At 35.7% G+C, this 25,528-nt stretch overlaps 2 protein-coding genes across 3 annotated transcripts in view; one reads left to right on the top strand and one right to left on the bottom strand.

Moving 5' to 3' along the window:
• vimar (visceral mesodermal armadillo-repeats) overlaps positions 1 to 18,773 on the bottom strand; it is a 49,961-nt gene extending 31,188 nt beyond the window's left edge. The window contains exons 1-5 of the mRNA XM_069828191.1: positions 18,369 to 18,773; positions 12,785 to 12,907; positions 8,565 to 8,807; positions 4,821 to 4,984; positions 1,199 to 1,319 (exon numbers count right to left, since the gene is read on the bottom strand). Coding sequence (XP_069684292.1) covers positions 1,199 to 1,319; positions 4,821 to 4,984; positions 8,565 to 8,807; positions 12,785 to 12,907; positions 18,369 to 18,375 — 658 coding nt within the window. The 5' untranslated portion in view covers positions 18,376 to 18,773. The remainder of the gene's footprint in view (positions 1 to 1,198; positions 1,320 to 4,820; positions 4,985 to 8,564; positions 8,808 to 12,784; positions 12,908 to 18,368) is intronic.
• On the top strand, positions 18,680 to 25,227 carry LOC138701369 (zinc finger and BTB domain-containing protein 14-like). 2 transcript variants are annotated; one of them, XM_069828193.1, is made up of 4 exons: positions 18,680 to 18,853; positions 19,062 to 20,012; positions 23,687 to 23,881; positions 24,715 to 25,227. In XM_069828193.1, exons 1-4 carry the CDS (start codon positions 18,746 to 18,748, stop codon positions 25,096 to 25,098), a joined length of 1,638 nt encoding a protein of 545 aa, XP_069684294.1. In that variant the 5' UTR covers positions 18,680 to 18,745; the 3' UTR covers positions 25,099 to 25,227. The 2 variants fall into 2 exon arrangements, with proteins under 2 accessions (XP_069684294.1, XP_069684293.1); XM_069828192.1 differs by having other exon boundaries at positions 18,680 to 18,865.
• The last annotated feature ends 301 nt before the right edge of the window (positions 25,228 to 25,528 follow it).

Here is a 25,528-nt window from a genome sequence, read left to right as displayed (position 1 = left end):
GGCATCTCTCAGTGCAGTCCCTACCTGGAGATCCGATATTTTACCTCCGGAGAATTTTACACTGAGGGACTCCATGTATTATAAGCAGTGAAAAATATAGTGGGACTGCGTTGGTGTTAATGCAGCTTCTGTGGGTACCTCTTTGTTACTTATTAGCTTAAACAACAAGTTTAAACCCCCTCACAATGACAAGGTGAGTACCCACACAATTGTACCTACACCGATTTCACATTTCTGATAATCCTACTTGTCTGTGGTGTAATAATCATGATGAAGATCTGGAACACATTCTTCTATACTGTCCATCCATAAACCACAAAAGAAGTAAATTAAAATCATCAGTACCAGTTGCAGAAGACACAGCCCTGCAGTATATATTGACTACACCCCAACACTGGCTACTAGCAACAGGCATCTATAATGAACACCGATCAAAATATCATTCATTTCTCGTGAAAAACAAAAACTGAATAGACTATAGTGGACTTTATGTTGTCAGCAAATGGCTGAATACATTAAGAAGACTGATTAAGCTTAAATATCCATTTGTTATTAATGGAGAAAAATTCGCTCTGGTGCAGAGGATTGAACCCGGGTCTCCAGTTCTACACACTTGGCGCTCTAACTACTGAGCTACTGTAAATTCCGAAGTTCAACCCACCACACCGGTCGAATCTTTCTCCTTTGGTTCTTTTTCCTTAGTGGCCTTACTCCATGTTCGACTTGTACATATTGACATATATTTTAAATCAACAGTCATCACACAAGGAGCGCACTCAATTGAGTGACTTGGCGGCCAGGACTCCTACAATATATGCACTGTTAGGCGAATAAACTATGTAGAGATTAATTTTTGGTCCTACAGATTTATCTGTGATGGTTAGCATTTGTTATTAACGGAGAAAAAACAGTGCCAAGAATCGAACCCAGGTCCCCCAGTTCTACGAAAGATTCGATCCGTGTGGTGAGTTGAACTTCGGCGTAGCTCAGTGGTTAGAGCACCCAGTGTGTAGAACTGGGAGACTCGGGTTCGATTCTCATTGCTGGAGCGAATTTTTCTCCGTTAATAACAAATGGTAACCATCACAGAAAACTCTGTCAAAAATTAATCTCTATATTGACTAATCCAGTTCATTGCTTATATCGTTAGCAATGCGGAAATCGGATCTGAAAGAAGCTCATGCATTTATCACATTACCTGAATCTGTAAGCAGCCCAAGAATAAACAATACATGTGTAGAAGCTTCTTCTCCTTCAGGTACAGTTCCATCAAGCTCCAAAATACTGCACAATAAGTTCGTTACTCCCAGTTCTATTGCCTGTTTTAAAAAATATAAATTGTGTTTAAGCTGAAACTGTGCTACCAAATTGCTCTTGAAACCTATATACTATGAATGTGAAACTGTGGCACTTCATCAGTATAACAGTAGAACACAACATTTATAAGATTTTCACTGCTGCTACAGTAGAAGTACTCTGCGTAGTGTTGAATATCCTAGCAATTCGATACCGGCACTTATGAAAACAGTGACAGTATTATCAAGTGCACTGGATAGATGCAAACTCACTCAAATATCACAAATAAACCGTTTCTTCTCAGTTTAAAAAGATAAAGATCTCCTTGAAATGAGTAAACTAAAACAGAAACAACATTGAAATGAGTTTTGACAGAAGCATTCTCTGCTGGGGTGATGTGTACAAACAGATACATTGAAATATGCAGTAATTTCTTAATGCCATTTTAGTACCTTTCATACGTGTGTTTTGTGTGTGTGTGTGTGTGTGTGTGTGTGTGTGCGCGCGCGCCAATTGCCTCAAATATTCGTAAAACAGAGATACATACAGACCTAAGACGCACTGACCAGACAGCTTTAGTATCAGATGCACTCATGATTACCGACACACAATCTGAACTATTCCCACTCTATATGACAAGGTTTCGATTTTTAATGATTACGTTATCCAACTGTATGATAAACAGTGAAAAGACCAGCAGCCCCATGGTTAACTTCCTCAATGACTGAATACAGAAGGACCAGATCTGAGGACAATCTAAATCAGTACAAATTACGGAACAAAGTTACCCAAGAAATAAGAAATTCGAAACTACGGCTCATGGATGACATTATTAGACCATCTTCAAATCCATCAGCATTATGGAGAGACTTGAAAGCAAGGGCATAGGGAGACAGAAGGACCAGGTAAACGACTTTTCTATTTCACGGGACGCTCTTGATGAACACTTTACTACGATACGCTCACAACAAATTGACCCTAAGGAAAAAAAAAACAGACAATGCATGAACTACTGCAAGCGACCTGTCAAATGAGCGAGAAATTTTTCTTCACATACATAACAGACTTAGACATAAAGAAAGCTATAAAACAGACAAGTACTACAGCTGAAGGAGTTGACTGTATCAGCATTGTTCTACTGCAAAGATCATCAACTTGGCCGAAGTGAGCATAGAGGCTCAACACTGCTCCTGTGCAGGGCAAGTGGGCATTATCTCATCCTTGGCATTATGCAACCCTATCTCCCATTCAGTACCGACTCTTGGCAGAAGCTATTTTAGCTGCAGTGTTGAAGAGAAGTAGTATGTCTCAAGGGTCGTGATCTCCTTCGTGAGGGATTTCATTCATAATTGAAAGACTTGAATGTATGGAGTCAGATTTCAAGATTTTCATAGCCTAGTGTTGGGAAAAGTTGTCCTCTTTCCGGAATTTTTGCGAGTGCTTCGGTTCCAAGAAAATGTTAGGTCCAAAGAACAGTTCAGAAATACCAGCAAGCGTCTGAAAATGTAATAATAATCAAAATATTATATTGTTTCGGAACTAGTTCCGTTTCCAATGCAATTCGAAACACAGCAGTTGTTATAGTCAGGTGTAAGGGTAGTAATTTATACACACTATAAAACATCGCAATGGTTTTATCATTCCTTCTGCTAAATAAAGGTTTCTTGAATGTCGACTCTTAAAATACTGTTGCGTACCTTCTTAAACCTTATTCTTTCCTGTTGGATGCTGCCTGGCACAGAATTGAATGAATAAGTACAGTAGAACTTGGTTATAGCGACCTCGTTTTGTGCGACACCTCGCCTATAACATCAAATATTCTGTGGTCCCAACTAATTCCCCATAAGACATATGCTTTCCTACCTTGCTTAATACGACAAACGCATATGCGTCTACCTCGCATATAATGTCATGTTCAACCTTAGTTTGGAATAAGATTTTCTAAGAACCAAAGTATTTTAAGAAATATTGTGTTGAAATCTGACCCTGACAAATTCTTTACAGTCCACCTTCTGTCATAGACCTCTGGAATGCATGCGGATTCCCCACCCCATTGTAACCTGAACGAATTCATGCGGTATTAAATCAGTTTCGACAGGAAGTTTTCACTAAGTGCACACATTTTAATGCAGTATGGCCACTAAAAGAAGTGAGTGATGCTTTAGAAGTCATTAGAATTATGAACATGTTCTATGAAGCTAGGCAAGGGAGCAGTGAAATTGCAACTGAAATTATGAACACAGAACGTAATTTAGCCCTAGAAAGTGTGTATTGGGCAAGTAGAAGACAACAGAGTAAAATGACTGATTAGTTCACTTCTAAGTAAAGTAGTTTGGTGAGTACTGAACAAAATGTTTTAATACAGGATACTGTATTTATAATTGAGGCCTACGTGTAGTTTATCATGCTCATTTTAGGCTTAAAAGTCAATACATAAATCTAAAATAAGTCTAATTAAGTTTGTTATTTTTCATTTTCCACCTCATTAGATTGATAATGTGAATCTCGGTTACTACGACACTCGTTTATAACAACATAATGTTTAAGGTCCCTTGGCTGTCATTATAACCAAGTTCTACTGTACTTAGTATCCAGAAAGCCATAAAAGAGTGCATGAATTTCAAAGGAAAAGTGACAACAAACAATGGAATATTTTACTAAATAACACAGAAATAATTGCGGATTTTCCCAGGAAAGCAACAGTCGTACTATTCAGATTATATATTGGGCATGATTGCCTGGCTGCTCATCTCCACAGATTAAAATATATCCATCATCACGTTGCATACTGTGCAAGGATAAGAACTCAACCATGAATATCCACTATCTCCCCTACCACTCAGGAATTACTGAACTCAACACAGATCTAGAGAGACAGCTAACTTCGTACTATTGGGATAAAATAATATTTGTAAAATTAAGATGCTTATTTTCCATTATAGTTTTCATTTTCCATTCAGTTTCCACATTAGACAGTTATCACCAAAAACGTCCAGTTTAAATAGCTTTATGGTGGTAAATTCATGGGACTAGTGAACAATAGTTCTTTATGGATAGGTTTTCGTTCTGTTATAGACAGGTTTTATTGTAGCTCGAAGATGTGAAATATACGTATATAGGCAGATGGTCATTATTTAGAGTATTTTACGTAAATAACAAGCATGTACAATGAGGACCGTTCTTGCAAAACTTGCTAACTGCAAAATTTAGATTTTGGTGGATTCGTTAACATAAAGCAGGCCTCTACACGATGTTAATGTTATCTTAGTAAAATTGAATTATTTCTCTTCATTATAGTTTGTCAAAGTGTGATGGTTGCACCTATAACCTACTTGTCTTCATTCAGTTTTTTCTCTCTCCTGTAAAATTTAATTTTTTCAGTTAGCAAGTTTTGCAAAAACGGTCCTCAATTCTACTTTTAATCGTAAAAGTGGGTTGTAATTTAAGTTCATAGCTATAGGAGAGGGCATTCTTAATATACAGCGTTGTAAACGACTTCCTTTTAGTTTTAAATATTTGCTCACCTTCTGATGAATATCCTCCTGACCAATGAGTAAGTTAAAAAGAAATCCAGCTGCAACATTTCGAAGTGTTCTGCCTTCTTCACCACTTTCATTGATGGATCTTTCCAAGACACTTAGCAAGACTGTTAAGCATTCAGCATCAAGAACGAATTTTCTGCCTTTGTCTGAAATTATATATATACAAAAACATATTAATTATAATTGAAACTTTTCACAATAAAAGTCTTAAGAGTCCACGTATGCTATCAAAACAAGTCATAAACTACATTTTTTACATTTATGGCTCCATATTATTCAACATTATACAATTAAGTAAAATAAAAAAATGATAATGTAGTAATTTTTGTAAGAATCTTTGGACCCTCCAAGGATAGAGATGGCAAATGGAGAATAAAAACTAACAAAGAACTAACAAGGGCAATGAGGTTAAGTTGGTTTGGCCATGTTAAAAGAATGGAAGACCAGAGGCTAGTGAAAAGTATATATAAATGGAAACCTCTGGCAACTAGAGCAGCGGGTAGACTGAAAAGCTACTGGGAAGATGATATTGTGAATGATTTGAGGAAGCTAAGGCCCTTTTCACACTGGGACACCGGTGACGGTCACCTGTGTTTGCAATGAACACTCGTGGGTCACTGGTGTCGAACACAGCTAGTATTGCCAACTGATTAGTTAGTAGTTTCTGATAAAACAATTTGTGATTAATTAGTAAAATGGATTCGAGTTAGGATGTTTTGTCGTTACTGCTATAGAACAGGAGGAGGATGAAGAAAAAACGTTCATTACACAGATATTCACTGCTAGAAATCACAGGAATGGACACAACACTAAAGAAAAGCTATCTCATCAGATGAAAAACTTTCTCTTACTTTACTGTTGTTTTATTTTCTTTTATTTTGAGCACATTTGACAGATTTTAACTGGTAGTAGTATATTATATATTTTAAAATATTATAAAACTGTCACTCGTAAGTTCGTCGTTGCTCTTCATGAGCTGTTGGAAAGTATAACAAAGATTACTAGAAATGTTATGTCAACATTTGTAATTGCTACATGTCAATACTTACTTAGGTACTTACAAATGGCATTTAAGGAACCCGGAGGTTCATTGCCATTCACATAAGCTCGCCATTGGTCCCTATCCTGTGCAAGATTAATCCAGTCCCTATCACCATATCCCACCTCCCTCAAATCCATTTTAATATTATCTTCCCATCTACGTCTCGGCCTCCCCAAAGATCTTTTTCCCTCTGGCCTCCCAATTAACACTCTATATGCATTTCTGTACTCGCCCATAAGTGCCATATGGCCTGCCCATCTCAAACATATGGATTTAATGTTCCTAATTATGTCAGGTGAAGAATACAATGTGTGCAGTTCTGCGTTGTGTAACTTTCTCCATTCTCCTGTAACTTCATCCCTCTTAGCCCCAAATATTTTCCTAAGAACCTTATTCTCAAGCACCTTTAATCTCTGTTCCTCTCTCAAAGTCAGAGTCTAAGTTTCACAACCATACAGAACAACCGGTAGTATAACTGTTTTATAAATTCTAACTTTCAGACTTTTTGACAGCAGACTAGATGACAAAGCTTCTCAACCGAATAATAACAGGCATTTCCCATATTTATTCTGCGTTTAATTTCCTCCCGAGTGTCATTTATATTTGTTACTGTTGCTCCAAGGTATTTGAATTTTTCCACCTCTTCGAAGGATAAATCTCCAATTTTTATATTTCCATTTCGTACAATATTCTGGTCACGAGACATATAATTATATACTCTGTCTTTTCAGGATTTATTTCCAAACTTATCGCTTTACTTGCTTTAAGTAAAATTTCCGTGTTTTTCCTAATCGTTTGTGAATTTTTCTCATAACATATTTACGTCATCCGCATAGACAAAAAGCAGATGTAACCCGTTCAATTACAAACCCTCTGTGTTATCCTGAACTTTTCTAATGGCGATTCTAGAGCAAAGTTAAAAAGTAAAGGTGATAGTGCATCTCCTTGCTTTAGCCCGCAGTGAATTGGAAATGCTACAGATAGAAACTGGCCTATACGGACTCTGCTGTAAGTTTCACCGATACGCATTTTAATTAATCGAACTAGTTTCTTGGGAATACCAAATTCAATAAGAATATTATACAAAATTTCTCTCTTAACCGAGTCATATGCCTTTTTTATATCTATGAATAACTGATGTATTGTACCCTTATAATCCCATTTTTTCTCCAATATCTGCAGAATACAAAACAATCTTATCAATAGTCGATCTATTACGCCTAAAACTGCACTGATGATCCCCAATAATTTCATCTACATATGGAGTTAATGTTCTCAAAAGAATATTGGACAAAATTTTGTACAACGTCAACAAAAGTGACATTCCTCGGAATTTACTACAGTTAGACTTGTCCCCCTTCTTAAAAATAGGTTCAATTATGGACTCCTTCCATTATTCTGGTACAATTTCCTTTTCCCAAATAGCAGGTACAAGTTTATAAATTTCGCTAGATAATGCACTTCCACCCTCTTGTATTAATTCCACTGGAATTTGATCGATACCTGGAGACTTGTACTTTTTCAGATTTTCTATCGCAATTCCGACTTCAGAAAGTGTGGGTTCGGGTATAAATGGCTCAGCAATTTGTCTTGCATTTCGTCCCGATCATTTCTATTTGGTCTATTTAAATTTAGTAGTTGCCCAAAACAGTTTTTACATCTGTTCAGAATTGAATGAGTGTCTGCAAGCAAGTCGCCATTCTCATCCTTGATCACATTTACCTTTGCCTGATATCCATTCTTAAATTCCTTTATACGGTTATAATATATCTCGAATGCTTTTATTCTTACTGTCTGTTAACATTTCATTTAAGTTTATTTTTTCTATCACTGTAGTTGTGATGTGTATAGTTGTACTTCAATGCTAAATGTTACGTATTGTTAAATATAACTTTCCATTGTAAATTAATATGGCAACAAATTACAAACCATATTGCCATATATCGTTACTTAGCATCATATGAAATGTAATTTACAATTTTTTACAGTGGAAAAGAAAATATGCAACTTAGGTACAAATTTTGCTTCATCCATTCATACTTTTCTCATTGAAATCAGGCACAAACTTAGCTATAATTTCTTGCTAAGCATTCGTTTTCACCACTTTATTGCTATAGTTAACGCTTTTGACATCCCAAATAGCAGGTAGACTTTCTATTTCAGTTATAAAATCTTCCGTGTTAATCAAATCTAAACTCATGGATGGATAGACTAGTTTCACTGTGCTTAGTGAATGTTCTGTTGGCAGTCTGGAAGCTGTGTCCTGTGATTTGTGTCCCAGTGTGAAAACTCCAATTCAAAGCAATGTATGTCGGGCAGTGACTGGTCTGGACACAGTGACCCTATCCGTCACATGTGTAGAGGGCGAGACACTGCTGGGACACTGTGACTGGGTGAGACACTGCAGTGTCCCGGTATGAACGCTCCAATTCAAACTAATGTATCTCCGTCAGTGACTGTCACTTGTGACCGTCACCGGTGTCCTAGTGTGAAAAGGCTCTAAGGATCACAGATTGGATGATAGTTATACAGAAAAGAAGTTCCTGGAAAAAAATTGTTGAGAAGGCCAAGACATTCAATTTTGAAGTTGTAGTGCCTTGAGAAGAAGAAGAAGAAGAAGTAATTTTTGTATTCTTTATAAGTAAAATCTAAATTAACATATATCCATTCAATTTTGGATATACCATTGTCATAGCATATGTTTCCCAAGGCTCTGCAGACTTGTGTTAGAATTCCCAAATCCTGGTCCTCAGTTTTCAGAAGTTCAACAAGTATCTTGAGCACAGATGTGGTTCCATAGTCTTCTCGTCCTGACTCTGATTTCGCTAATTCCGCCACAACTTGTGCTGATTTTGCTACAATAGTCTTGGATTCCCATTGTAATAATGTCTCCAATTGGGTTAGAAAAGAATGACAGCTTCCACAATCTGAAAAAGAATATCGGAGTTCAAGTCCATCCCTAAATGTAAATGACAAATAAAATCCACATTAAATAAAATCTCCTCCAACACTTTACTATAGTATACAGTAAATTAAGTATGAACTATGTCAAGATAAGCAGCATATGAACATGCATTGACAGGCAGGATTGCAAATTCCTTTTTTTAAAGAATTAGGAATAATAATAATAATAGTAGTAGTAGTAGTAGTAGTAGTAGTAGTAGTAGTAGTAGTAGTAATAATAATAATAATAATAATATAAAACAATAATTTAAAATTTCTCTTATTTGATCACATAACATCAGTTCAGATTCATATCATTTTACAAATTTTAGACTCTTCACATAAATGTCTTCAGTAATGATCTCTGCCTGCTGTAAGTACTGTGTTCGATCAAATTTAGTTCATTAGTATTGAAATATCGTCCGTTAGTATGAAATAGTGTTTGAAAATAACCTATATTTACTAAATTTTTAATAGTTCTCGGCATCCACCACTGTGGAGTAATAGCATGTAAAACGAGTGGGCCTGGATTCAAATCTTGGTTGGGACAGGTTATCTGGTTGGGGTTCTTTCCGAGTTTTTCCCCCCCCTCAACCAAATGAAGTATAATTACTGGGTAACTTTCGACGTTGAACCTTGGACTCTTTTCTCTTCATTAATTATTTAAAATTAATTTATTATCCTCCAATAGTCTCAGGTTGACTGGAGATGCAGCATATGTAGTACCAATATTTGCATAAAGAGAGAGTTGCATAAGGAGGAGGAATCTGTCAGACTTGGGTGACGTGCAACTGAACTGACAGATAGCACCAAATAGTGCATCACGATACCTATAGTAATGTGATCTTCAGGTCAATAAAAGATGCAGCAGGACGTAGTACCGTGACTTCCATACAGATGGCATAGATATGAGGAACTTATTCACATGCCAGGGGGCAGGAACATGAGCTTTGTTAGACCAGAGTGTTACAGGTCTAGCAGACCACAGCATCTTAGCACGGAAGAACTGTATCACATAGACACCGGCTATGGAAGTCTACATGCTAAGACAAAATATTTAATCTTCATCTTACGATGTTTGTTGACGTATACACGCCCGTTGATGTGACATATTAATGAATTTAAATACTATTACAGTCACAATCATGCCATGGTATGAAAGAAAAATTTCACAACCTCGAGCGGGAATTGAACCTGCGACTTCCTGTTCTCTGGTCAGGCGCTCTACCACTGAGCTATCGAGTTCGTCTCACGCCAAAGGCTTGGAATTATCCTTTCATACTGGTGACTCTGGCCTTTGGTGTGAGACGAACTCGACAGCTCAGTGGTAGAGCGCCTGACTGGAGAACAGGAAGTCGCAGGTTCGATTCCCGCTCGAGGTTGTGAAATTTTTCTTTCATACCATGGCATGATTGTGACTGTAATAGTATTTAAATTCATTAATATGTCACATCAACGGACGTGTATATGTCACCAAACATCGTAAGATGAAGATTACATTTATAAAGTTTCTTTCAAGCCATAAGCAGTGCTGACTAGATCAGACGCTATGGACAGTACTCTATAACAGAGTCGCCAGTATGAAAGGATAATTCCAAGCCTTTGGTGTGAGACGAACTCGATAGCTCAGTGGTAGAGTGCCTGACCGGAGAACAGGAAGTCGCAGGTTCGATTCCCGCTCGAGGTTGTGAAATTTTTCTTTCATACCATGGCATGATTGTGACTATAATAGTATTTAAATTCACAAAATATTTAGTATAGTATAGATGGAGAACTCCATTTTTATTTTATTTTGTAAATTATGTGAAGTGAAGTTTCAGGAATTAAATGAAGTAATGCATTGAACATTGTAAAATATACGGAACAACTGGATAATACGCACGGCAGACCAATATCGATAGTCGACTCTACCCGCTGGCCACTAGTCACCGGGCCGTACCGAGCCGTATCAAACAAAATATAATCGAAATGGTGGTAGTCAAATTCGCGACTATATTCTTAAATAATTCACTCCATTAGTCAAGTTCAAGGTTTTATGTAGTACAACGGCGGTTTTTTGAATGCATTAAAAGAAAATGAAGATGTAATAAGATAATAAACTAGGTTATCACAAGGGAATTAACAGGAAAAAAGGTGTGTTTCACGGAATACAATTAAAATGACGGAAAGTAAATTTCCGGTTAATGTTCGCCAAAGCGTAAAGTACGTAATTATGACGGCGTTGCTGTTTTATTTCTGGCCTATAGAAAAATACCTAGCCTTTTACGAAAAAAAATTTAAGGACCATGAAATTATTCACCGCTTTCATTATAGGCCTATTATTTTTTAACAATATTACGAATCAAAAACTGTCATATTATATAATTTTAACTACTACATGGACGAATCAAATCAAGCTAACCTAACCAAAGCTAGCCTAACCAAAGCTAAGCTAACCTAACCAAAACTAATCTAACCTAACCAAAGCTAATCTGACCTAAGCTAAGCTAATCTAAGCTAACCTAACATAACATAACCTTCGTAAATGCAAGGCCTGTAACCGGAGCAAGAAGAGATCTCAATCATTTAATCTGTAAGTACACGCAAAAATAAATTCAAGTAAGGATCACGCTCCCACTGCATGAGAGGTCCGCGCATGCGCTACAGCAAAACTGTTTCTGTCCCGAGCCTCTCATCTAAGGCACTCGTCATAATTTACTCGCAATATTTACACAAATACACATTGTCGCTAACAGTGGTGCTATCTCTCAATAATGTTCAGAACGAAGGAGCTAGACAGAGAGAGAAAAAATTTCTCCCACCAACTACGCCACACACCAACGTCATGTTCTTATGTTGGTGACATTGTGTATTTACTTAAATTTGGTGGTAAACGTAACGGCACGGTTCAAAGTGACCGTGCTAATTCTCCAGTATAGCGAAATATACTAAACACGAGCTAACATGAGCAAAAGGAACAATAACAGCGAAAGTTAGTGCTAAATTTGTGACTGCACTGAAAAAGAATCCTGGATTTTTGTAACTGTGTGTACTATGTGACTTTTTTGTGGAAACGAATCATATGCAGATTTCGAATATGAATTTTCAACCTCACATACGTTTAACTATGCTTCCATTATGTCATATGATATGGAAAGAAGATTCTCTTGCTACAAGGCAATACTCAGGGACAACAGGAGAGGATTAAACTTAAAATGCATGTTGTCATCAATTACAACAATCTAGCACAGTGTACCCTTGGGCTAGCAACTCTTACTTGCGATAACAGATATACTAGCATGCATCCGTGGCTGCTGGCGTGTATCCTTTCTCTTTCTCTCTCTTCTGCACGACGGTGCATATTCTGATACACTCCTTATCCATTACTCATTTCAGGGAATGCTGACGACCACTGATCTAGCTGATTATGCAGAATGAAATCAAATATGAATATTTTTTCAATACATTCATATTTTTAATAGTTCTTACATGTTTGCAAGTTTCAATAATGAATTTTTAAGTAAAATAATTTTATATTATTTTTCCCCTGTACAGGGTTCATGCTGTTTTGCAAAATGCAGTTAAAGAAGTTGCAAATGCTGTATTGTGTTACCATTTTTCAAGACAGATGTTTCAGTTAATTAAATTATAACACCCAATGGGTTTAACATTGTATTTTATTAATGTATAATAGTGAGAATTTAAAACATGTGACAAACTTGAGTGCTACTGATGAAGTCAAATTTTGAATTTTATTGATCATATTTTTGTTTTTTTGTTTTTCGGATCCTACTTTTTAGGTCATAGAAATCCGCCCTGTAATTATTATTATGCAATTACAAAGAAGTATGTAAGCTTTTTGCTGCAGACTTCACAATGTCATACGTTTCTTCAATCTAGAAATACAGAAATTGAGAATTCAAGTCTCCAAAAATGGAGTCTCTTTTCGCCTAAAGAGAGAAAGTGATCTTGTACTACTCACCACTTCCCGATGCCTGTATCTGAGGAACAAGAGAATCTAAAATGTCTGCTATGTCTTCAGATTTATTTTCTACTGCTATTGCCAAGCCTTCCATTAATTTGGGAAGACCATCTTCTGTCGAACCTAGAAATATAAATTACTATTAAGTTGCATAAATCATTACTATATCATAACATAAATAGTCTCAACAAGATCTTGAAAGTAAAGCTATGAGAAACATTTCATAAAGATAAAGCATTCCTCCTAAATCACAGAATTCCAGGGAAAACTTATCAGTCTTTTTATCCACATCAAGCTCAACTCTACTTGTCATCATTTCCACGTAGGTGGATGTAATGAGTTCCATATTATAAGTTGCCCTCCTCAAAAATTGAATTCCTCACACCAACCAGCCAGAGTAGTCAATAATATCAGGGGGTATCAGAATCAACCAAATTTTACATAGTAAGTTATTCAGCGATAGTACTTTGGAAATGTATACTAAACTACAGGGTTGTTTCTGATCTCTGATAACGAATTTGAATGACGTCATGTGCGTCAGGAGTCACACAACAGCTGAACTGTGGCGCGAGGTGACAGACCAGTAGTGAGTGATTTCTTATATATTTAATAAAAAAAAAGTTTTTCCGAAAGCTTATTTCCTCTTATTTTTTTTTTAATTTCTAGGGCAAATACTTTAACTATGAACATGGAGAAAAGCATTGAATTGGAAGCATGACAATACCCAATGTTCACATAGAATATAGGCAAATATGAACATAATATTATTTTATGTGTATGGTTAGTAATTAATTAAAGCATTAACCTAGATAACTAAGTTAAGATAATCCAACTTGAGGTATTCTAAATTAGAAAAAGGGAACAGCTTTCTTTTATGTTAGCCTACTTCACTAAATATGTAAATCTCGAACCAGTGAAGTTGGATTTATTTATTGGGTTTTATTGGGTTTAATAACAGCACGAAGACGAAAATACATGTTTAAAATGTTGTTGTTGTTGTCTTCTAATGCCACGCGTTTGACAACAAAGTCATTTGACCTCTTGCACTCCAATATTTTTCAAAGATATTATCATGGCCAGCCACTGAAGCACAGATTTTGGGGTGTTCCGAAACCATTTCTTGGTTTGAGTTGCACAATGAGCAGTTAGAGGACTGATATATTCCAATTCTATGCATATGCTTGGCCAAACAGTCATGGCCTGTTGCCAATCTAAATGCAGCTACAGACGATTTGCATGGTAAATCGGGAATTAACTGTGAATTATGATGCAGAGAGTTTCATTTTTTTCCTTGAGATTGTGTTATCAAATTTTGTTTGTTGAAGTCTGAATATGTAGATTTAATAAATCTTTTCACAGAGTAATACGTAGATTTAGTAATAGGCCTGTAAGTAGCAGTGCTGCCCTTCTTTGCTAAAGCATCTGCATTCTCGTTTCCCAGGATTCCACAATAGGATGGTATCCATTGGAATACAATTCTTTTATTGAGTGACATTAATTGAGAGAGCATTTTAATTATTTCTGCTGTTTGAGATGAAGGTATGTGTTTAAAGACTACTGATAGATCAGCTGCTTTGGAGTCTGACAATATAACTGCATTCTTAAATTTATTGATGTGGCATAAAAGATTCCTGAGACTTTCACTTATTGCAGTGATTTCTCCATCAAAACTTGTTGTTCCATATCCAAGAGTTCTATAAAGTGAGAAGAGACAGTACGTAACACCTGCGCCGGCACCTTGTTCTCTGGAGATCAAGGATCCATCAGTGTATAAATGAAGCCAGTTTTGTGGAGGGTACCTAGTATTAATTGTCTCTAAAGACAATTGTTTCATTATTTCAGTGTTTACTTCTGATTTCAATATTTCTTCTGTTAAATTTAGATTATACTCTATATTTAATAAGTTAAAGGGTTTGGTTTAATTTGTAAGTTTTCTTTTAAATTCGGGATATTGATTTTCTGTTTTAATTCTAGAACCATGGATATGAAACTTTTTTGAGTTTTCAATCTACAGAGAGGACTGTATGAATGCCAATTGTTTCCTGGTAATCTGATAAGTTTTTCATATTGAATCCGTGCTTTTTCTTCTATTGTCATTTTGATGCTGTTAATATTAGTGAGGAATCTCATAGAATCTATTGGAGTTGTTTTGTTTCCACCAGTAATGAGCTTTGAACATATTCTATTTCGTTTATGAAAGGTGAAGTAATTATAATTTCTCTGCAGTATGTCAGTACTGGCTGTATAAACATTTTGTATGTAGTGTTCAAAGTATTTCTAGAGCATCCCCATTTCTTTCCTGCTAGTCTTTTTTAGAAGGGAGAATCTTTTACGAGCTTTTTCAGAAATGTATTTCATATGGTTGCTCCATGTTAACTTACTATCGAAAATAAGTCCAAGATATTTGGGTTCATAAGTCCTAGGAAGGTGTTGGCCATTGTATTGGATATTGAATTCTCTTTCTTTTTTACCAGGAAGTGAAAATATTTGGTAGTTACTTTTGCTTAAAATGAGTGTCATCAAATTTTGAATTTTGAATTTTGTTTCTATGTCTGTAAGATCCGGAAGTCCACAAAACTATATCATCTGCAAATAGTGCTGTTTTCATATTTGATTTCTCTAATAGGGATGGTAAGTCATTTATGTAAATATTGAATAAAGTTGTGCTGAGGACAGCGCCCTGAGGTAGGCCTCGATATGTCTGTCTGTAACTAGAAAGTGAGCTATTGAATTTAGTGGCAATGAATCTTTGACTAAGAAATTCTGATATCCATCTGAACATAATGCTGGATATACCTAATTTATGGAGTTTTAGTAATAATTTATTTTTCCAAACAGAGTCATATGCTAACTGAAAGTCAATAAATATTGCCAAGGTATCTTCTTTCTTGTTAAAACTGTCTTTTATTTCTTGGCGAAGGCGTAGGACTTGTTCATTAGTAGAATGTAGTTGTCGAAAGCCGGCTTGTCTTGGTGATAAAAGATTTTGGGATTCTAAATACCAAGTTAATCTGTTGGAGATCATGGACTCCACGGTTTTTGCTATCATGCTCAATAGTGCTATTGGTCGATAACTATTAACATCATGAGCAGGTTTCCCTTTTTTTGTGAATTGGTAAAATGATTGCTTTTTTCCAAGCTGCAGGAATTGAGGTATTCCATGATAAATTGAAAATGGATAGAAGTACAGACTTGGCTTTTTCCCCCAGATATTTAAAAAATTCGGAATGAATGTTGTCGGGGCCAGGAGATTTCTTGATTTTTAAATTTTGTATAGCTATAGTTAATTCTTTGGAAGTAAAATTTTGATGAAATACTTCAGGTTTTGTGATATTACTAGTAATATTATTTTAATTATTTTTATGTAATTCTCTTTTGATAAATTTGTCAGTTTTCTTTATATCGGGATGTAATCTGTAAGAGTTTGAGTAGTGTTTATTAAATGCGTTTGCTATATCTCTATGTAAAAAATATTCAAATTATATAATATAAGAGAATATAAAATCAACAATCCTCATGACTTTTTTGTGAATATAGGTTCTAATTTAGCGAACTTAATACCAAAAAAGGAATCTTAAATAAAAAACAATCCTCATGACGTCATTCTCACTGTTACGCACGTTATTCAACTTTCACAAAAGAATTTCCAACTCCTTGCGAATATAAGTTTTAGATACATGATAGCCAAAAAGTTCATTTACAAAATTAAACTAAAATAATGGAAACATTCACTAGTAGACAGCTGACTATAGCAACTTTGGATGAAGAGAAATCTATCACATTTTGCATAGAACATAATCTTCTGCCAGATAATTTAAAGAAGAAAAAACGTGTGAAAAGTGTCATACCGAAGGAAGTGTAGGATGGGTAAAAGATACAACAAAACAGTTTTTTCCCTACAGAATGGGGTGCCGAAATTGCAGATACTGTATTTCTCTATGTTCCAATACATGGTTTGAAGGCAGCAAGAGAAAGTGAGCACGGATTCCTTTATCTATCAGAATTCATATATAGACTTACCAGTACAAAAAGGTTTGCTTCTAAAATGTTCCTTCAATTCCTTAAAGACATTTCACGAGTGTATCCGGGTCCAGGGAAAATTTGTATAAAAGTACGTGATGAGGTTTGAAGTGAAACTCTTATGTTAAAAGTGAAATATGGAAATGTGAAAAAAGGTGGTGTAAGATAAGTTTTCCGTTAATATAATTTATTGATTTCTTGTATTAATATATTAGATAATCTGACCCCTATTATAAACCAATGTAACGTAATCTAATTATCGAGCGATTGGGGGACAAAGCCCCCCAAGTCCCAACTGGGAACTTCGCCCCCAGACCCGTATCCTTAACATATCATATTAAATATAACTGCAAGACATAATTTCTACAAAATGAACAAGAAAACATTAATGAAACTCGTAATACTGAAAGAAGTTTCGTATGTGTAACAGTTAGGTACATCGCAACAGTGATAGAGATTTGACGTGGAACTTTTATAGTGAAAGTACAAAATGGACAAGATGGTATGGGATTATTATATGTTAATAAAAGTAATCTGAGCCCCATTATAAATACGTAACCTAATTTAAACATCGTGCGATTGGGGGGCTTTGCTCCCCGAGCTCCGACTGGGGGCTTCGCGCCCAGGCCCCTATAATTAACATACCACATTAAATATAACTGCAACAGACATAATTTTCTGTAAAATCAAGAAGAAATGTTTTGCTCACTGACGATTCGATAGTTAGAGCAAGAACTGGCATAAATGCAGTCCCGGATACTAGGAAACTACCAAAAAACGTATGCAAGGCATACCATAAACCTCTACAAACCAAACCTAACTTGTCACTGATCTTCGATTATGTCTGCTTCGCCCTATTGACCAACATTTTCTATCGAATTATCGGAACGCATTACATTCAACATATATGATACATGGATTTCCCGGTACAGTATGAAACTTCAGTTTTAACCGATAGGTCTACTTATAGCCTAGCCCTATTATTATGACGAACATCCTTCACATAGCCTATGGAAACAAACTACAAACCTAACGCTTTAATAAATTATAACATTTCCTATATTAGGCCTACAATTAGTCAAAAACTTAAATTGTAACATGGTTTCTTGTGTATACAACTGGAATGTATAAATCTGACAACTTCATAGAAAACAAAATATCTAGAACACAAAACCAGTTATGAAATACCTCAGGTAATTTCTCGAATATTGTGATATACATCGTTAACATTATATAGGGTAATATGCAATGCCTTATAGTAAATGTGGTTGGACCTAAATTTGACTTCTAAATGTAAAAGAGCTTTACACGTTCTTTTTCCAACGAAAATAATGTCGTCCATTAGATAAGAATAAAAATAATTCCATGTTATTTTCGTTAATAAATCATATTAATATTACAAACATTTTATAAGGTTCCCAAACTTAATATTACTGTGCTCCGGACTAATGATTATTTACTGGTAGCATTTTGAGGTTAATTCTTACTCGTTCCAAACAATGAAAATCAATAAAAGTAAAAAACACTTAAATTAACAAGGATAGTTTCACAATCTTTAATTTACCTTCCATTTCTCATTCGCATTTATAACGCCACTTTTATTTGAGTATAATGACAAATTTAAATAATATTCACACTTCTAGGATTGAAATGTCGATTATCAAATGCGCTCGTAACGCCTTGCCACTGCCCCTTGAAACACTACTCATGCGTGATCAGAAACAAAAGATCACAGTAAATATTATTGATACGAGTCATTGGCCGAATTTAGATAAAAATTTAGCTTTTTAACAAAACGTATTCTCATCCATGTAACAAGTTCCTCAGTTTTGTAATATAATTTCCCATCCATTTATATATTATCCACTTTGAAGGGTACATGTGAACAATATCGTCTGCTACCATCTAACAACCAATACCGATCGATGATAATGAAAGGATATGATTGGTTGTTCGTACCGAAAATCGATAATGCGCACTAATGATCGATTTTTCGCTTTCCCAACGACGTTGTGTTTTGACAGAATCCGGGAGTTCTGGAGAACAAAGGTTATTTTGGTGGTAATTTGTAATTATTGTTGTCTTTGTATAGGTTTCATGTGTACAGTACTGCAGTTAGTATAACCTTACTTATAATAGCATGTATTATTACTTTTACTACATAAATGGACAGTATATGGCTCTGTAGTAATTTGTTTTTGTTTTTAATGCTTACCTTAATTTAAGATTTGCCCTAATAGAGATGTTTTTTCTTCAGTGCAAGACTATGGCAATTGCTGCAGCAGAAAATTTCCAGTTAAAATGGCACAGCTACGGGGCCCATCTTCACACATCTATTGCTTCGTTACTCCGATCAGAATCATTTACGGACATTACACTTGCGACTGTTGACGGCAGGCAGATTGCTGCCCACCGTTTTGTTTTATCTGCTTGCAGTTCATATATTAAGCAACTCCTGCAGACAGTTTATCCAGGTACAAATAGTCATCTTCCTCTTGTTGTTGTATTACCATCAGAAATCAGTTACAGAATTCTGAGGATCCTTATTGAGTACATGTATAGTGGTGAAGCAACTGTTAGTTATGGGCAACTCGATGGAATTTTAAGAGCAGCACATATCCTGGGTATTAGAGGACTGTGTCGAGAAAAAGGAAGCCATGGGCAAGGTACACAGGAGAAGTACAGAAGGTCATCTGATGGTGAACAACATACTTACAGACGTACCGGTGTTGACAGTGCTAATGAAGGGAATAAGAAAAACGGACCCTCGACAAATAGTGCAGAAAAAAATACAAAGCAGGGACAGATAGATAATTGTGGCACAAAATCAAGTGAACAGAGTGCAAATAGTGTACGATGTGAAAATGAAAATAAGAAGCAAGAAAAATATGGTGAATCATCATGCCAGAAAAAAGTGGACAACGCATTGAGTGATAGTGATGTAATCTGTCATATGAACGGTGAAAATAGCAGAAGTAATGGTACAGAAAAGAATAATTCAACCACAGAAAGAAACGGTATTTCAGAAGTCTTGGAAAACTCTACTGATAAACAGAATACCGGAAACAGAATTGACTTACATCCAATGCAGCTATTGGTACCGGTGAAGCAAGAGCCAATTGACTGGGAAGATACAGAAATAGAAATGCCGTTGGCGGTAACACATGACAGTGATGACCAAATGCATACAGAGATGACAATTAAACCAGTAAGTATTTTAAAAATTCAGCTAGTTATTATTAGTTGGTGATCACTTGTACTCGCAATACATAATTCGTATATACTGATTTTTTATTGCATGCCTATCTTTGAAGTAGTACGTTAGGTTAGATTGCAGTTTACGTTTGTAGCTTACACTTACATTAATTATTTATTCTGGTAGATAGGCCTACATTTTTGCGAAGTAATAGCAGTATCGGTAATTAGCAAGGGACTGTCGGTCTTTTACAAGGTATGTGGGTTAGTAGAGGGGATTTCTAAGTGACGTGAGGTCGAGGAATGTGCGAAAAGATTTCAATGTTCTAATTCCTCAACCTCACGTCACTTAGATATCCCCTCAACTAATCCAATAACTTTGTCACATACCTTGTAAAAGACCTGCAGTCCCTTGCTAATTACCGCAGAATCTACTAGATATGACTAGTGCAACGTTTTGTATCAGTAGTAGCAAAGAATTTACGAGTAAACATTATCTTAAGCAGTCACAACACAGCAGCGCTAAGTGGTAGGAGGCCAAGGACTGTGAAAAGGTTACAGTGGGTTAGATGAGGGGATAGCTAAGTGAGCACCTTGTCAACTCCTTGGCCTTCTGTCACTTAGCTGTCCCCTAACCCAGGGGTTCCCAACCGGTGTGTCGCGCAGCCCCATGGAGTATATCGCGAAATTTTGTAATTGAAAAATAAATTTTATGCCATCCAGAAAGTCTCTTTACAAAGCATTTTTTTATTTACAACGAAGTCTTTTAAGTAGGTATATGGTACATTTTATTTTGAGACAGACTTTACCAATGAAACGTGAACACGAGCAACAATGCTTAGTTTAATTTTTCTACCTGGCGATAATTCGAATGAAAGTGAACACCTGCAACAATGATTAGTAATTCGTTTAGGCCACTCTTCCCATTTACATGCAAACATTCTGATGGGGACAGATAAAAAAGTTTTTTTTTTTCTTTCACCATGTTAATAATGTCAAAAGAAGTGCTTATACAAATTTTGGCCACACGACCACAATTACCAGACCGTCCAGAAAGTCTACAGTCATGGCAATATTCAGATATAGGAACTCTCTTCAAAAATCTCATTTCAGCAGATGTTATACGTCTTTCATTTGGATTTGTATGGTCCCTGCTTAACTACCATAACAGAGGGTGGGTCTCTTGCCAAAAATTTATAAGCCTCAATCTTGTTAAATACATTTTTTTCTGAACACAATCTATAAATGCATATAACTACAGATGGCATAGTGCTCGAGTCTCTTCTTACATATATCGCACCATGGGAAGAAGAGGGTCACAAGTCTAAAAATTTCATGAACTGAGGTAATACTGCTGCCTAATAGAGAAAAACTTTCTATGTCTGTTTCTATATTGCCACAAGCGGTAGGTTAAAATTTGGAGGCAGCCATAATTGTGTCCATGTGGTACTATTGCAAATCAAATGAATTTATTGCACATTAAACTTCAAATATCTCATTAGTACAGTTTTTGCACTTGTTGGCATCTTCTTTTGTGTTTGAGAATAAGGTGCTTAGGAAAATATTTGTAACTAAGAGGGATGAAGTTATAGGAGAATGATTCTTCACCTGGCATAATTAGAAACAGTAAATCCAGACGTTTGAGATGGGCAGGGCATGTAGCACATATGAACGAATCCAGAAATGCATATAGAGTGTTAGGTGGGAGGCCTGAAAGAAAAAGACCTTTAGGGAGACCGAGACATAGATGAGAAGATGATATTAATATGATGGTAGAGACTGGATTAATCTTGCTTAGGATGGGACCGATGGCGGGCTCATGTGAGGGCGGCAATGAATCTTTGAGTTCTCTAAAAAGCCATTTGTAAGTAAGTAAGGCCGTCTTCTTCCCAGTATGTAATTTCTGAACGTTTTTAATATCATTCGAAAGTTAATTGTACATTTTTAGAATCAGTATAGAACATTGATTTAATTTCATATGTTGTAGACTTCAGTCTTCTCATATTAATGTTAGTAATTGCCTAGTATTATAATTATGAATTTCTGTATTAATTTGGATTTTAAAATTCAAATGTGTTAGGTGGTGTTCTAAATGGTAGTTCATACTACTAATTCCACAATTTGGGACATCTGGCTGACATCTACGGCTGACCACTAGGATCCAGAATACAAAGCAGAGGTTAAATTAAAAATAAAATACAATATGATTTACGGAGAGAGTACAGAACAATGATAAATTTAAAAAATAAAGTACAATTTGATTTCGGAGAAACATGAGATGAAAGTATAATGAAGTGTAATGAAATGAAGTAAAAAAAAATATATATATATATATATTACGTAGTGTTATACAAGTGTAAAATGGATAATGAATCTCTCAATACCATTAGACAAATTTTGTTAATGTCCTCATTAGGAAATTTAAGAGAAAGAGAATGGTTTTGGTTAACTTAAATGAATTTCCACTAGCGGCAAAAAGAAGTCCTTTCACTTCCCATGTATCATTTCATTTTGTATCTCTCACTGAAGTGAGGAATACATGGATTGTAAATATGTTTAAAGCTCTTCTTTACAAATGTCTAACTCAGTAATAAATTTTTTATTACAGGTCCCCAATATTGGGCTCAAATTAAATATGAGATTGAATTAATGCTTAACCCTTAAATTCACAAAGTGTTCTATAGGATACAACAGGTTAATGGGTTATATGCTATAATTTTAATAGGATAGAAAAAAAATTGGTATGAAAATTAAATTTAACCAAAATTTCACAATTCTATATATTGTGCAACATATAAAATATGAACATTGCGATAGTTATTTTCTTTACAGTCTAACACGGTTTGATAAACTAGTGTGAGAAATGAAGTTTTGCCAATTTAAGGGTTAATATACGCTTTACAATTGTTAATGTTTTAATTTTCCTTTTAGTCTACATGTTTATAACTGTTATTCCTGGTATTTATCTTCTTCATATTAGTCCTAAATACAATAGTTTAAAAATTCGAAGAAGGTTTGCAAATAATTCTACAAGTGTCAAAGTTTCGAGTCGTCCTACAATCCTTCATATTGTTAAACATTTAGAGATTGAAAGTATACAAGACAGAAAACATAGAAGGAGGCGACATGTTTTGACCCAGGAAACCCTAGACTATGAAATTCTCGTTTAATATTTTAAAATAAAGTTTTGTATTTTATTTATATTTTTTGTATAATATAACTAGTAGTAATAATGAGTGACTGTATAAGAGATTCTTTTTCGGCCATTTTGCAGACCACATGACAGACGTTAATATTGCAGCTGTGAACAGTTAATGTGCCTCTTAACGGTAAGGTTTTAAATCTGGCACATTCTACTTCAGGTATACTGTCTTATCCTACTCCATATCATTGTTTTATTTTCTTGGTTTTTCTGTAATATTAGTTTCTTGGAAGCCGTAGACAATCTTAGTTTTTATCTATCCCGCACTCCGTTGGCAGCCATTGGTCAGTCATGTGGATAGAATAGCCATTTGTAACAAGTTCAGCAAGTAGGATACAGTTTTATGTTCACTTGAAGCCGAAAATAGGTCTAGCCTTCAACCTTCGAAGCATTTTGAGATTCTTATATTCGCCACCAGCCATGCAAAAGTTCAACTTTAGGGTATGGTACTTAAACTCTTCATTTCCATTATTTTGGCTTTTCAGGAAATCTTCCACGCAACAGGTGGTGGTGACGACGATGATGACGATGACGACGATGATGGAGCACTCTATTCCCCTCTTAGCTGTGATCTGTGCCAGAAAATGTTCACCACTCCTGCTGAATGGGTGCGCCATATTGAAGCACATCCAGAAAATCAACAGCAACAACAACGCAGTAGACGAGGAAGACAGTCTAGGGTAATGTGAATTTTCTACTTACCAAAACAAAAATTGGCTGATTCTGATTGTTAAATGTCTGGACATGAAGTACAGAATATGGCATATGCTACATTTGATATATTATTCCGTTTTGATGTCCCTGTGCATCAGAAATTAACAAGATATGCATAATTATGTAATTCCTTTAGGGCAGGGTTTCTAAAGTGGGAGGTCCCGGTTAATACGCGGTTTACACGTGGTCCCTTGAACGACGTCTTATCGGGGTTTTACTGTATTTGTCAATCCACTTGTTGGGAAAAATAGTATTCAGTACTCCATGAACAACTCCCCATGTACCAAATGGGCATCCGTCCTGTTAAAAGCACATGTCCAGGTGTAATTGCAGAGGAAGATATTCTAGCAAGACAGGAAGATTTGTCTCCAACAAGGCTGCATATTGAGCCCTCACTGCTTAGAATTCCTTCAGGAAAAAGAGGATCACAATTTCATTTCCATTAATGATGCACAAAACATTTACGTTTCCAAACATGTTGATGAGCCAATTCTCTGAGCCAGTGAGGATTATGTCGCGATCAATAATGACAGTTCTAGGCTAGGTATCGACAGATCCATAACTTTAAAATGTACTGCTTTATGGTGAAAACCAGGTGGTTGCTGTCTAATCCAATTGCAAAATGCAGGTACAGAGCTTCAGAAATGAGAGTTTTGTGACTGTGTATTAAAAAAAAGGGACTCTATTTCTGTGATTGTGGATAGTGCTACAGACCTTTACTTAATACAATGGTTATTTTAATTGTAGTGTAACATGCGTAATGAGGAAGTAAGTGTTATTTTCTGATATCCTTTTTTAGGATATGGAGAATGGAAATAATCTCAATCAGCAGCCATTTGCAGAATATCCACCTTTACGTTGTGAGCTCTGTCAACAAGTATTTACCAGTCCAGCTGATTGGGTCCGTCACATTCAAACCTCTCATACTGAAGAACAACTGGCAATTAGCAACAATTCTTCAGCACATGCTTCAAGATTGAGAAGAGGTGGTCGAAAACGTTGCCAAATTTGTAGCAAGACATTTCCATCCCATGCATCGATGCTGATTCACCGGCGCACACACACTGGAGAAAAACCGTATGTCTGTGCAGTGTGTGGGAAAGGTTTTAATGTTAAAAGCAACTTATTGCGTCACCTTCGTACTCTACATGATCGCATAGTAAGTCCTTCCACAGTGGAATGAGTGGGAAGGGCCTATGTTTTAGTAGCTGACATTACATTCATTGGCAGAATTTCTTATTTATCGATATAAAGTACATTATGCATGGAGATCATGTTATTTTAAAAGATCTCATAGGAATTAAGATTTATATTCATATTTTATGTCTAATCAACATGTGCTATAAGCTTGTATCCATCTAGTCCTCAATCCTTTGTTCTAAACTACAGGATGTTTCAGAATTCACAAAACCTAAGTGTTATAATTGTGTGTTAGTTTAAAATTGAATAAGCATTAAATTTTAATGAAATTTTATGTACGCCTTTAAACATATCCTTTAGAACTTCACCAGCTATAGCCTACCAGTATTCATCAGTCATGAGAACTTTGAGATTCACGAAATTTATCAGTCAACCACCAGGATTTTTTAGAACTGTAGAATTGGAGAGTTATG

This window comes from Periplaneta americana, chromosome 6 (assembly GCF_040183065.1).
Source record: "Periplaneta americana isolate PAMFEO1 chromosome 6, P.americana_PAMFEO1_priV1, whole genome shotgun sequence".
NCBI lineage: Eukaryota > Metazoa > Arthropoda > Insecta > Blattodea > Blattidae > Periplaneta > Periplaneta americana.
This window is presented reverse-complemented; position numbering and strand designations above follow the sequence as displayed.

What these genes read in the sequence shown, in the direction of transcription:
- LOC138701369 (XM_069828192.1), top strand. Translation starts at nt 18,746, where the DNA reads ATGATTGGTTGTTCGTACCGAAAATCGATAATGCGCACTAATGATCGA. An exon ending in GAACAAAGGTTATTTTGGTG is followed by an intron (nt 18,866 to 19,061) that starts GTAATTTGTAAT and finishes TTTTTTCTTCAG; the next exon opens with TGCAAGACTATGGCAATTGC. An exon ending in GACGAGGAAGACAGTCTAGG is followed by an intron (nt 23,882 to 24,714) that starts GTAATGTGAATT and finishes ATCCTTTTTTAG; the next exon opens with GATATGGAGAATGGAAATAA.